The sequence below is a fragment of the Schistocerca serialis genome, chromosome 9 (genome assembly GCF_023864345.2).
Source record: "Schistocerca serialis cubense isolate TAMUIC-IGC-003099 chromosome 9, iqSchSeri2.2, whole genome shotgun sequence".
In the NCBI taxonomy this organism is placed as follows: domain Eukaryota; kingdom Metazoa; phylum Arthropoda; class Insecta; order Orthoptera; family Acrididae; genus Schistocerca; species Schistocerca serialis.
The window spans coordinates 50,444,954-50,458,903 of record NC_064646.1 but is presented as its reverse complement, the minus strand read 5'-3'; the positions used below and the strand labels follow the sequence as shown (position 1 = coordinate 50,458,903).

Genomic DNA, 13,950 nt, shown 5'->3' with positions numbered 1-13,950 from the left:
TGCAGCGAGTAAGTTGCTAAGAAAACTATAAAATTAACTTTGGTAACATCTGAGCCATCATTATTGTGTCGTGTAACCTATGAACGCCGTTTATTTATGAGAGATCCTCGCGTGCGACAGTGCGCAACTACTTATAGGTCGCCGCCGAGATTTTAGTTGCGACTGCACGGCTTAATATGACCGAAAATATTCCCTACCACCCGAAATTTTTTTTATCTGCAGCTCTTCCTGACCCTTCGTCATTGCACCCCTCACCCAAATCGCTGATTCACGCTACGCAAACGTAACTGTAGGTACTTTCAGGCAACTAATTCCTTTGAAGTCTAGCAAGATACATTTCCGCATATGGTTTTGTGAAATCCAAGTTTTATCGAAGTATAGTACAAGACTATTGTCCTCAGCAAGCAATAAGTGCATTGTACACAATACTTCGTTCCTGCAACTGCAACGTTTCTGCCTTCCATCAAAAATTTTCCCCCACCATTATACTTTCTGAATCAAAAACCACATGAGCCGAGAATGCAAAAGAACGTACGTCTCTGAGCCAGAATAATTTTTTTGACCGTGATCACCCAACATTCTTCTAACTGTCCGATACCCTCATCGGCTGTGGTATCTAAGGAAGATTTTATGCAGTAACTTTTATATGAAAATCATCAAATTCCATAGATTTTCGTTTTCATTTATAACCCTGTCTTGAAGAATCAAAGCCGGCCGCGATGGCCGTGCGGTTCTAGGCGCTTCAGTCCGGAACCGCGGGACTGCTACGGTCGCAGGTTCGAATCCCGCCTCGGGCATGGATGTGTGTGATGTCCTTGGATTAGTTAGGTTTAAGTAGTTTTAAGTTCTAGGGGACTGATGAAAATGGTTCAAATGGCTCTGAGCACTATGGGACTTAACATCTATGGTCATCAGTCCCCTAGAACTTAGAACTACTTAAACCTAACTAACCTAAGGACAACACAGAACACCCAGTCATCACGAGGCAGAGAAAATCCCTGACCCCGCCGGGAATCGAACCCGGGAACCCGGGCGTGGGAGGGACTGACGACCTCTGAAGTTAAGTCCCATAGTGTTCAGAGCCATTGGAACCATTTTTTGAAGAATCAAAACACATGCACACATCTGGAGAAAATTTGGAAATTTGTGGTAAGGTCTTATGGGACCAAACTGCTGAGGTCATCGGTCCCTAAGCCTGTACACTACTTGACCTAAATTAAGCTAACTTACGCTAAGGACAACACACACACCCATGCCCGAGGCAGGACTCGAACCTCCGACGGGGTGAAGCAGCACGGACCGTGACAAGGCGCCTCAGACCGACACATCTGCAGATGTCTGCCGACGTTACTGCGTTGTTATTGTAGAATACAGTCGATTCCAAAATAGCACAAGGTTTAGATGACATTTCATGAACTTCCCTGCAAAATTTATATTAAATCTTAGTTTCTTCACTGTTAGCCAGACCTGTAAAAAGCTTCAGTACATTCGACACAGAAATTTCAGATTGTTTTGGCCTGTCTTCACACTATCTACGCAGGCCCTTGCTTCTCGATTTCGCTCACTACATCACTACACGTCAATGCACTGTTCCACGGAAGACCGAAACCACACACGATATCGGCCGGAAACATTGAATATTCTGCCGGCGTTGGCTTACTGCATCGCCAACAGCGTGGCATCAAAGTTCGGTGGCAGGAGAATCACAGCACTTAGCGCCTGCCAACTGCGGACAGCGGATATGACCTTGAGCTGTCTAATTTCTAGTACAGTTTCCGAGTTCCACTTGCCAGTTCATACAGTGAACGCACCGTCGTGTCCAACGGCAAGGAACAGTGGCCATTCACGGAACCACAAGAAGTGGCAATAACCTCTCAGTGTCTCTGGTGTATGTAAACACGCTTTCCGCACCATTAGAACGCAATCCAAACCCATCGCCGCTCAACATCAACATTGTGTGATGTTTTCTACCTCTGCCCACCACCGACTCCCGTTGTTCGCTGAAGTCTGATTTAGACCAGAGTGGACACCAGTGGGCGTCAGCGTAAGTGCACTATGTGATTAAAAGTATCCGGACACCTGGCTGAAAATGACTTACAAGCTCGTGGCGCCCTCCATCGGTAATGCTGGAATGCAATATGGTGTTGACCCATCCTTAGCCTTGATGACAGCTTCCACTCTCGCAGGCATACGTTCAGTCAGGTGCTGGAATGTTTTTTCGGGAATGGCAGCCCATTCTTCACAGAGCGCTGCACTGAGGCCTGCTACGAAGTTGGCGTTCTTTAAAACATCCCGACGGTGTTCTATAGGATACAGGTCAGGACTCTGTGCAGGCCAGTCCATTACAGGGATGTTATAGTCGTATAACCACTCCGCCACAGGCAGTGCATTATGAACAGGAGCTCGATCGTGTTGGAAGTTGCAGTCGCCATTCCCGAATTGCTCTTCAACAGTGGGAAGCAAGAAGTTGCTTAAAACATCAATGTAGGCCTGTGCTGTGATAGTGCCACGCAAGACAACAAGTGATGCAAGTCCCCTCCATGAAAAACACAACCACACCATAACACCACCACCTCCGAATTTTACTGTTGGCACTACACACGCTGGTAGATGAGGTTCACCGGGCATTCGCCATACCCACACCCTGCCATCGGATCGCCACATTGTGTACCGTGACTCGTCACTCCACACAAGGTTTTTCCACTGTTCAGTCGAACAATGTTTACGGTCCTTAGACCAAGCGAGGCGTCATTAAGCATTTACCGGTGCGATGTGTGGCTTATAAGCAGCCTCTCGACCATGAAATCCAAGTTTTCTTACCTCCCGCCTAACTGTCATAGTACTTGCAGTGGATCCTGATACAGTTTGGAATTCCTGTGTGACGGTCTGGACAGATGTCTACCTATTACACATTACGACCCTCTTCAACTGTCGGCGGTCTCTGTCAGTCAACAGACGAGGTCGGCCTGTACGCTTTTGTGATGTACGTGTCCCTTCACGTTTCCATTTCACTATCACACCGGAAACAGTGGACCTAGGGATGTTTAGCAGTGTGGAAATCTCGCGTACAGACGTATGACACAAGTGACACCCTATCACCTGACCACGTTCGAAGTCCGTAAGTTCTGCAGAGCGGTCCATTCCGCTCTGTCACGATGTCTAATGACCACTGAGGTCGCTGATATGGAGTACCTGGTACCTGGCAGTAGGTGGCAGCACAATGCACCTAATATGTTTTTGGGGGTGTCCGGATACTTCTGATCACATAGTGTACATTCCCCCTGATGCAAACGGTAGGCGAGCACGACCAAACAGCGTTCGGTCGTGTTAGATTCGCATTCGCAGGTGCTCGCTCGTATTCCACTGCTTAAGAGCTTTACAGCGAATCATCAAAGGAAGTTCGTGTCGTAGCAGCACAGAGAGTATTGGAAATTGGAAATTTGTGGAAAGTTTCTGTGGGAGCCGCGCGAACCGTGTCAAGGCGCCTGGGACCGCGCTGCATCCTGAAGCGGCGCAGAGAGTATTCGCTGCTATTCTGCGCACGAAGTATTTTTCTTACTGACGAGGGCGCTGGAGCAGTCGGAATAGACTACGATGTTGGTCACTAAAGAATACAGATGCCACAGGCGCTAGTGGTATTCAAGAGAACGTCAGCCCAGAAATACTAACGCAAAGAAATATACTTGCTAAAAAATTGCTGAAGCACTCATTTTCCATCTGACAAACTGAAAAGATGTCAGATTCATTACTTGCTTCCATCAGGAGGCAACAAAGTGAAGAAGCACAAGTTTTTGTGCTTCTTTTTAATAAAATTGGTTACTAGAATAGATTTTCTTGAATGTAAACATATACGAACACGTATTTATTACCTTGACTAATGTAAAAATAAAAATATACGAAATACCTTATGACTCTTAAGGCTTATGTTCAAGATACTTGTAGTTTCATCACTGTTATTTTAGTATGTTTTGATGCAGTCTCTGAGTAAATGGAAATCGTTTTCCCTTGATTAAATAACTGACTTCCATCAAACTACATTTTAGCAGGTAACCAATATGACCGGGCACATGTATATTACACTAATGGCTGTTTGAAACTCCTTGGCCTGCTCCCAATCTGAGTTCTGCTTCTTCTTATTACAAGGAACTGAATTCACGATAGTTCTTCGATAAACAAAGTCGTTCAGATACACATTGGGTTTCAGAGGAATAATAAACATTTTAGGAGGTGATAGCAAAGACTCTTTACAGTAAAATATTCCCTGTAACAATGTGAAATTTTTGTTGATTAAATACAAACAGCTGTTAGAATGTAACCCATGAAAATACATACAGAAGGCTTTAAGCAAAGGCAAATGATTAAATTCAAAGTTCATTTTCACACATTCTACTTCCGGGTTCAATGCACTTTCGAATTCTCTTGACGAGCCGACGTGAAGGTCTAGTGAGGTCGTCTTGGAGTTCTTTTATGAGTGAAGCACCATTCATAATCCGAGCGATCAATTCGTCCCTTGTGTTTAATTTTTCTTTGGAGACTCGGCTTTGATCCACCCACACAAGCGAACATTTAAATCAGTGAAGTCAGGGGACCTTGGTGGCCAAGAAACGTAACCATTTCTGCTGATCCATCTTCCGCGAACACATTTTCAGAGAACCGTTCTGGAAACTGTCCACAAAGGCATGTAAGTTTTCGTCGGATCACTGATGTGAGTTACAAGAGTTATTGATGTCGTAACGGTATAAAGTAGCTTCATCAGTAAACGGTATTAGTGGGATTACTCGGAGATTTTCGGGTAGCCAATTCTTGTACGTCAGACACCGATGTGCGTAGGAATTCTGCTTGTTGAAGCACTACTGTCTACTAAATGATTAATGTCTCTTGTTTCACCCAGCTTGTTCAAGTGCAAGTTCGGAAGAGATATGAGTACAGGACGCAATACCAGCTCGCGTAGTTCAGTAAAACCAACTCTTGAATCTGGTATTCTGCGGTTAGGAAATCGTCTACAAAATTCTCTAAAAGCCGCGGCAAAGTCTGCAACCAGAAAGCCCGCATACTAATATCAAAATCGGCATTGTCAGCGTTTGTAGATACGTGTGGCGTGATTATATCGTACAGTATAATTGGTCAACAAATCAAACTCACACTTGAATAATACAGTTACGTAAACGCAACAAAGACTTCAGAGCTTGAAGTTCAAAACAAAACCTACAGTTGATATATAAACTTGTAACAACTGAGTGCCAACACCCTAAATGAAGTCATATCTCTGTAACCAGCGGTATCTCTGCAGTCAATAAAAAATTTTACATCTTTGTTCAACAATCACACGTTCCTCTGAGCCACACATGCTAAGGTGGCTGAAGTCATGGGACAGCTATATGCACATAACACAGGTAGTGGTGGTATCGGCAACGTATAAAAGGGCACTGCATTGGCGGAGCTGTCATTTGTAGTCGGGTGAGTCATGTGGAAAGGCTTCCGAGTTCATTATGGTCGCACTACTTTAATTAACAGACTCTGAAGGCGGAAAGTTAGTTGGAGTCAGAAGCATAGAACGTGCAATTGCGGAAACGTTAGAGGATTCAATATTCCGAGATCCACAGCTTCAATAGTGAGCCGAGAATTCCACATTTCATGCATTGCCTCTCACCACGGACAACTCAATGGCTGACGGACTTCACTTGACAACCGACAGCAGTGGCGTTTGGACAGAGTTGTCGGTACTAACAGACAAGCAACACTGCGTGAAATAACCGCAGACATTAATGTGGGACTTGTGATGGACGTATGCGTTAGGACAGTGCAGCGAAATTTGTTACTAATGCGCTATGGCAGCAGACGACCGACGCGTGTGCCTTTGATAACAGCACGACATCGCCTTCAGACCTTCTACAAGTATTTGTTTCGGTTGTATTCTAACAGACGTTTGTATTTAATCAACAAAAATTTTATGTAATCAACAAAAATTTCACATTGTTACGGGGGATATTTTATTGTAATTAGTCTTTACTATCACCTCCTGGGATCGTGACTGTATCGACTGGACCCTAGAGGACTGGAAAACCGTGGCCTGGTCAGATGAGTGCCGACTTCAGTTTGTAAGAGCTGATGGTAGAGTTCGAGTGCGGAGAAGATCCAAATCGTTCAAATGGCTCCGAGCACTATGGGACTTAACTGCTGAGGTCATCAGTCCTTTAGAACTTAGAACTACTCAAACCTAACTAACCTAAGGACATCACACACATCCATGCCCGAGGCAGGATTCGAACCTGCGACCGTAGCAGTCGCACGGCTCCAGACTGTAGGGCCTAGAACCGCTCGGCCACCCCGGCCGGCTCGCAGATCCAACACCAAGCCATGGATCCACGTTGTCGACAAGGCACTGTGCAAGCAGGTGGTGGTTCCATAATGGTGAGGGCTGAGGTTACATGGAATATACCGGGTCATCTGGTCCACCGAGCGAGGTGGCGCAGTGGTTAGCACACTTGACTCGCATTCGGGAGGACGACGGTTCAATCCCGTCTCCGGCCATCCTGATTTAGGTTTTCCGTGATTTTCCTAAATCGTTTCAGGCAAATTCCGGGATGGTTCCTTTGAAAGGGCACGGCCGATTTCCATCCCAATCCTTCCCTAACCCGAGCTTGCGCTCCGTCTCTAATGACCTCGTCGTCGACGAGACGTTAAAAAAACACTACCCCCCCCCCCCCCCCCGTTACTCCTCTGGTCCAACTTTTAAGGGGCCCATGACTAAGGAATTTATTGCTAGCGCACTCGAGATGATGTAACTTCGATGGAATGCTCACGCGCTGCCTGCGATATGTAAGCTAGAATAGAATCGCAGACCAGAGAGCAGTGTTGTATGCAGTAGTAGTAGCAGCAGTAACTCGCAGTCGGGCGGTTGGGTCCGGTCGCTCGTAGAGAGCAGTTGTCTAGTTGTACAGCTCACAGAGAGCACTTATGTCCTGTGTGGAATTACCAAGGCCGGTCGTGGAGAACGATGGCGCTGCCTGAGCGACTTAGTATAAGGTAAAAGCAAAAATTATTATTGTTTATTGCCGCGCACATATGTAATTTGGAACAACTCATTTTGTACTACTGTTATATCAGAGTTACATGTAAATAATTTTCAATAATTTTTCAATAATAATCTTTCTTATAAAGATAACTTTTGACAGTCATTCATCTGAATTTAAAGTCTTTACTAATTACTCGTATCCGCAGTCATGCCAATTATCGTAAAGAAAAATCAGTTGTTTTTTTTATACATAACAAAATTTATCGGCGAGCATTGCACTGGGCTGTGCCAGAAAAATTTCTTATACGAGCAGATATATACGCGTTATCCGGCGACGTCATTGAGGTAAGAATTTTCAGTTTATTCAGAATGATCTTTCAGGGCCATGACGCAGCACTGCTGACGTCCAAAATTGACCAGGTTAGATTCACAGTCAGTTAATTATTGAAAGGTTATAAGTGAGCCACAGTTTTATTGAGAGGTTAGTCACATTTTTATCGCGAGGTTACGGAAATAAGCTGTTGGGAAGTTACAAACAGAAGCGATCATGGACTGGAAATGGTTATTTTCGGTTACTTGGAGACCATCTGCAGTCATTCGTGGACTTCGCGTTCCCAAACGACGATGCCATGTCAGCGGCCACTATTGTTCACAACTGGTTTGAAGACCATTCTGGATAATTCGAGCGAATAATTTGGCCACCCAGTTCACTCGAAATGAATTTCACCGAACATTTATGAGACACAATCGAGAGGTCAGTTCACGCAGAGCATCCTGCGCCGGCAACACTTTCGCAATTATGGACGGCTATACAGGCGGCACGGCTCAATATTTCTGCAGGAGACTTCCAACGATTTGTTGAGTCCACGCCACGTCGAGTTGCTGGACTACGCCGGGCAAAAGGACGTCGGACACGAGATTTGGAGGTGTCCCGTGAATTCTGCCACCTCAGTGTGTACTGATGAGCGAAAACATCATGACTCCCGTAATAACGTGTAGATCCACTTTTGGAGCGCAGTGCAGCAGCAGTTCCGCGTGGGATGGACTCGACAAGCCTTTGGTTGGGTTGCCGTCTTGTGTGTCTCCAGATGAGTAGGCACGAACCGCGCAGTTCCCCCAAGTCGCAGGTCGTCGGTTTGTGGGGGCAGAGCTGACGCTTGGTGGCGTACCAGACGTCTTCCAGCGGGTTCAGATCAGGCGAATTTGTTTACCAAGATATCAGTGTGAGTATACTAGCACGTTCCTCAAACCGCTGTAACACGACTCCGACCTTGTGACACTGACGGTTATCCTAGTAGAAGATGCCACCGTTATGAGGGAAGACATACAGTATGAAGCGATGCAGGTGGCCCGCAATAATGTTCACGTAGTTCACATCTGTCATGGGGCTTTCAATTACTTCCACAGGTCTTATGGAAGCCCGGGTAAATTCCCCCTTGGCGTAATATTGCCCGCACCGTCCATTGCGGAGACTAGAACTCTACTCTGTAGGAATCAGCATGGGTTCCGAAAAAGACGGTCGTGTGAAACCCAGCTCGCGCTATTCGTCCACGAGACTCGGAGGGCCATAGACACGGGTTCCCAGGTAGATGCCGTGTTTCTTGACTTCCGCAAGGCGTTCGATGCAGTTCCCCACAGTCGTTTAATGAACAAAGTAAGAGCATATGGACTATCAGACCAATTGTGTGATTGGATTGAAGAGTTCCTAGATAACAGAACGCAGCGTGTCATTCTCAATGGAGAGAAGTCTTCCGAAGTAAGAGTGATTTCAGGTGTGCCGCAGGGGAGTGTCATAGGATCGTTGCTATTCACAATATACATAAATGACCTTTTGGATGACATCGGAAGTTTATTGAGGCTTTTTGCAGATGATGCTGTGGTGTATCGAGAGGTTGTAACAATGGAAAATTGTACTGAAATGCAGGAGGATCTGCAGCGAATTGACTCATGGTGCGTGGAATGGCAATTGAATCTCAATGTAGACAAGTGTAAGGTGCTGCGAATACATAGAAAGAAAGATCCCTTATCATTTAGCTACAATATAGCAGGTCAGCAACTGGAAGCAGTTAATTCCATAAATTATCTGGGAGTACGCATTAGGAGTCATTTAAAATGGAATGACCACATAAAGTTGATCGTCGGTAAAGAAGATGCCAGACTGAGATTCATTGGAAGAGTCCTAAGGAAATGCAATCCGAAAACAAAGGAAGTAGGTTACAGTACGCTTGTTCGCCCACTGCTCGAATATTGCTCAGTAGTATGGGATACGTACCAGATAGGGTTGATAGAAGAGATAGAGAAGATCCAACGGAGAGCAGCGCGCTTCGTTACAGGATCATTTAGTAATCACGAAAGCGTTACGGAGATGATAGATAAACTCCAGTGGAAGAGTCTCCAAGAGAGACGCTCAGTAGCTCGGTACGGGCCTTTGTTGAAGTTTCGAGAACATACCTTCACCGAAGAGTCAAGCAGTATATTGCTCCCTCCTACGTATATCTCGCGAAGAGACGATGAGGATAAAATCAAAGAGATTACAGTCGACACAGAGGCATACCGACAATCCTTCTTTCCACGAACAATACGAGACTGGAATAGAAGGGAGAACCGATAGAGGTACTCAAAGTACTCTCCGCCACACACCGTCAGGGGGCTTGCAGAGTATGGCTGTAGATGTAAATGTAGATGTGTGGTATATTTTCCGGGCAGCTGTTCGGTTGGATGTTAGGGTAACCGGACACGACCATCTTCCTCGCATAACAAGAATCTGGATTCATCCGAGCAAGCGGTATGTTTCCATTGATCCACAGTCAAACTGCAATGATGCCGTAACCTCTGAAATCGTAATTGACGGTTTCATTGTGTGATGTTTCATTGTGTCAACATAGGAACACGTACGGCGTCCTCTGCTGCGGGGCCCTACGTTCAACAATGCGTGCTGAAGTTTCTTCTCTGACATACGTGTACTTTTTCCTGCAGCAGAAGTGTCCTGTGTCATGAGATCTGCCACAGATCGCTGCCGCCTATCATACTTTACAGAGCAGACAAAGTATACGGCCTCCACGTTCTGTAGCTTGTCGCCTTTTGCTAGTGTCTTTGTACCGCATTTTGCGCAGGGTCGGCATGGTTAAGGTCGGCTTTGGCACGGTTGATTTTAAGTTGTGGCTGGATGCCCTACCTGTCGCCACCCCAACCTCCCCCCCCCCCCCCCCCGGGACGGAATTAGTGTACCCCGGCTGTCAGCATCTAGTGTAAACCATAAAATAGAGCGAAAGTTTTTCAAGTGTCTGCGAGGCGTGTAACTGAGGCGGGACTTGGGGACCAGCCCGGTATTCACCTAGTGAGATGTGGAAAAACCGCCTAAAAACCACATCCAGGCCGGCCGGCACACCGCTCCTCGTCGTTAGTCCGCCGGGCAGATTCGATCCAGGGCCGGCGCGCTTACCCGAGTCCAGGAAGCAGCGCATTAGCGCTTTCGGTTACCCTGGCGGGTCTTACGCCAGAACCGTTTATAGAGAGCGAAACTGTATCGCAAAAACGAGCTCAAGGCCGAGCACGGGTGACTTCAGAAGAGAGGAGCATTATTTGGCTGTGAGGCACCGCCTTAGAACTGCACGGCAAGTGGCAGGTGAGTGCGCAGCACCCACTGGACGTGTTGTATCGAGGCAAACGGTGTGCAGAAGGATTCCGTAGAGTGGCCGTCATTGTTGGAGACCTGCGGTATTTATTACGTCTGACGCGTCTTCACAGATGGGAACGTCTAGAGTGGAGTCGTCAACATGCCATCTGGATGGTCCAATACTGGGCCAATGCTGTGTTCACAGATGAGTCACGATTTAATCTGGAGGGAATGTGGAACTTGATTTCGGGAGCCAAACACTGTGGAAAGAGACCGACATCGAGGACGATCCCTAATGGTGCGGGCTGGGATTATTTTTAGCATTCGAACCGCTCTTCACGAAATTGTATGGGTGAATCGACAAGGTTTAACTGCTCTTGGGTATCGTGACAAGATCTTTGGACCTCAATGTCGGTTGCTGCGAGGTGCTGTACGATAGTGCTCAGCCTAATAGAGCACAGATGGTTGACGTTTTCTTCGAAATGGAAGATATTGCACACACGGCGTGGCCTCCTCGCTCTCCCGATTTGAATTAGAGCACGTCTGGGATGCAGTAGGGAGAGCGTTTGCGTCGCGTCAGCATCCACCAACCACTCTCGAAGACTTCGACATCTACGTGATTATTCTGATATTCACAATAAAGTGCCTGGCAGAGGGTTCAGTGAACCACGTTCATGCTGTCTCTCTAGAGATCCACTCCCGAACGGCACGCGGAAAAAACGAGCAGTTAAATTATTGCGTGCGAGCCCTGATTTCTCTTATTTTGTCGTGATGATCATTTCTCCCTATGAAGGTGAGCGCCAACAGAATGTTTTCGCAATCGGAGGAGCAGTCTGCTGAAAGAATTGGCGTTATTGAGTCAGTATGAAGACATCGTTCACAGCATTTCCCGTCGTTGTTAGGCCTGTATTGCTGCTAGAGGTGGTCACATCCGATACTGAGCACATTAAGCAGTAGTCGGAATGTGTGCGCAAATCCGTTAAGTTGGATAAACCGAAGAACATTTTTGTCTACCGTTATGCATGTTGCAGTTGTTCACGTTATGTACTCTTTACGTTGCTCCTACTCTACTGTCACCTGTTTATACTGTTCTGTGGCAAAATAAAGGCGACCTTGCAACATTTGCTTTAATTTCGGACAACAGTGTACAGCCCACGACTCGGAGTCTACAGTTAAGGCTAACAGTAAACACTAGACGGAGTAGGTGAACGTGTACACTGGTTTTAGGGCGAGTACTCACGGCGGTGATGCTGTTGGAGGTGAGGTCTAGCACGGTGAGGTTGTGCAGGCCGGCGAGCAGCCGCGGCCCGAGGCGCGCCAGCCGGTTGCGGCGCAGCGCCAGAGACTCGAGCGCCGACAGGCCGGACAGCAGCTCTTGGGGGACCTCGGACAGGCGGTTGTCCGACAGCCGCAGCCGCCGCAGAGACGACAGCCCTGCAACCGCAGTCCCCGTCTCCACACACCGCTGGCCGGCTCACAGGGGAAACGCGGCGCCTGGCCTGAGCTCGCTTTCTCACTGAATTCTCTTCACAGCAGCGTTTCTTAGGAGAAGTAATGATTTGGTTTTCCATAAGCCTTGTAGCCCAAGTAGTGTTTCAGAACTATCCATTGCATTGAAAAGAATAGAGCCAACTTGACGCTATTCTAAAAGGTTTCAGATAGATTATATAATGGTAAGACAGAGATTTAGGAACCAGGTTTTAAATTGTAAGACATTTCCAGGGGCAGATGTGGACTCTGACCACAATCTGTCGGTTATGAACTGTAGATTAAAACTGAAGAAACTGCAAAAAGGTGGAAATTTAAGGAGATGGGACCTGGATAAACTGAAAGAACCAGAGGTTGTACAGAGTTTCTGGGAGAGCATAAGGGAACAATTGACAGGAATGGGGGAAAGAAATACAGTAGAAGAAGAATGGGTAGCTTTGAGGCATGGAATAGTGAAGGCAGCAGAGGATCAAGTAAGTGAAAAGACGAGGGCTAATAGAAATCCTTGGGTAACACAAGATATAATGAATTTAATTGATGAAAGGAGAAAATATAAAAATGCAGTAAATGAAGCAGGCAAAAAGGAATACAAACGTCTCAAAAATGAGATCGACAGGAAGTGCAAAATGGCTAAGCAGGGATGGCTAGAGGACAAATGTAAATATGTAGAGGCTTATCTCACTAGGGGTAAGATAGATACAGCCTACAGGAAAATTAAAGAGGCCTTTGGAAAAAAGAGGACCACTTGTATGAATATCAAGAGCTCAGATGGAAACCCAAATCTAAGCAAAGAAGGGAAAGCAGAAAGGTGGAAGGAGTATGTAGAGGGTCTATACAAGGGCGATGTACTTGAGGACAATATTATGGAAATGGAACAGGATGTAGATGAAGATGGAATGCGAGGTACGATACTGCGTGAAGAGTTTGACAGAGGACTGAAAGACCTGAGTCGAAACAAGGCCCCGGGAGTAGACAACACTCCATTAGAACTACTGACGGTCTTGGGAGAGCCAGTCCTGACAGAAATCTACCATCTGCTGAACAAGATGTATGAGACAGGCGAAATACCCTCAGACTTCTAGAAGATTATAATAATTCCAATCCCAAAGAAAGCAGGTGTTGTCAGATGTGAAAATTACCGAACTATCAGTTTAATAAGTCGCAGCTGCAAAATACTAAGGGGAATTCTTTACAGACGAATGGAAAAACTGCTAGAAGCCGACCTCGGGGAAGATCTGTTTGGATTCCCTACAAATGTTGCAACGCGTAAGGCAGTACTGACCCTACGACTTATCTTTGAAGAAAGATTAAGGAAAGGCAAACATAAGTTTTTTGCATTTGTAGACTTAGAAAAAGCTTTTGACAACGTTGTCTGTAATACCCTCTTTCAAATGCTGAAGGTGTCAGGAGTAAAATACAGAGGGCGAAAGGCAATTTACAATTTGTACAGAAAGGAGATGGCAGTTATAAGAGTCGAGGGACATGAAAGGGAAGCATTGGTTGGGAAGGGAGTGAGACAGGGTTGTAGCCTATCCTCGATGTTATTCAATCTGTATATTGAGCAAGCAGTAAAGGAAACGAAAGAAAAATTCGGAGTAGGTATTAAAATCCATGGAGAAGAAATAAAAACTTTGAGGTTCGCCGATGACATTGTAATTCTGTCAGAGACAGCAAAGAACTTGGAAGAGCAGTTGAAAGGAATCGACAGTGTCTTGAAAGGAGGATATAAGATGAACATCAACAGAAGCAAAACGAGGATAATGGAATGTAGTCGAATAAAATCGGGCGATGCTGAGGGAATTAGATTAGGAAATGAGACACTTAAAGTAGT

The 13,950-nt window shown here is 46.1% G+C and overlaps 1 protein-coding gene across 1 annotated transcript in view; it reads right to left on the bottom strand.

Annotated features, from left to right (window-relative positions):
• LOC126418839 (carboxypeptidase N subunit 2) overlaps positions 1-13,950 on the bottom strand; it is a 160,699-nt gene that overhangs the window by 72,964 nt on the left and 73,785 nt on the right. The window contains exon 7 of the mRNA XM_050085817.1: positions 11,872-12,065. Within this exon, the coding sequence (XP_049941774.1) occupies positions 11,872-12,065 (194 nt within the window). The remainder of the gene's footprint in view (positions 1-11,871; positions 12,066-13,950) is intronic.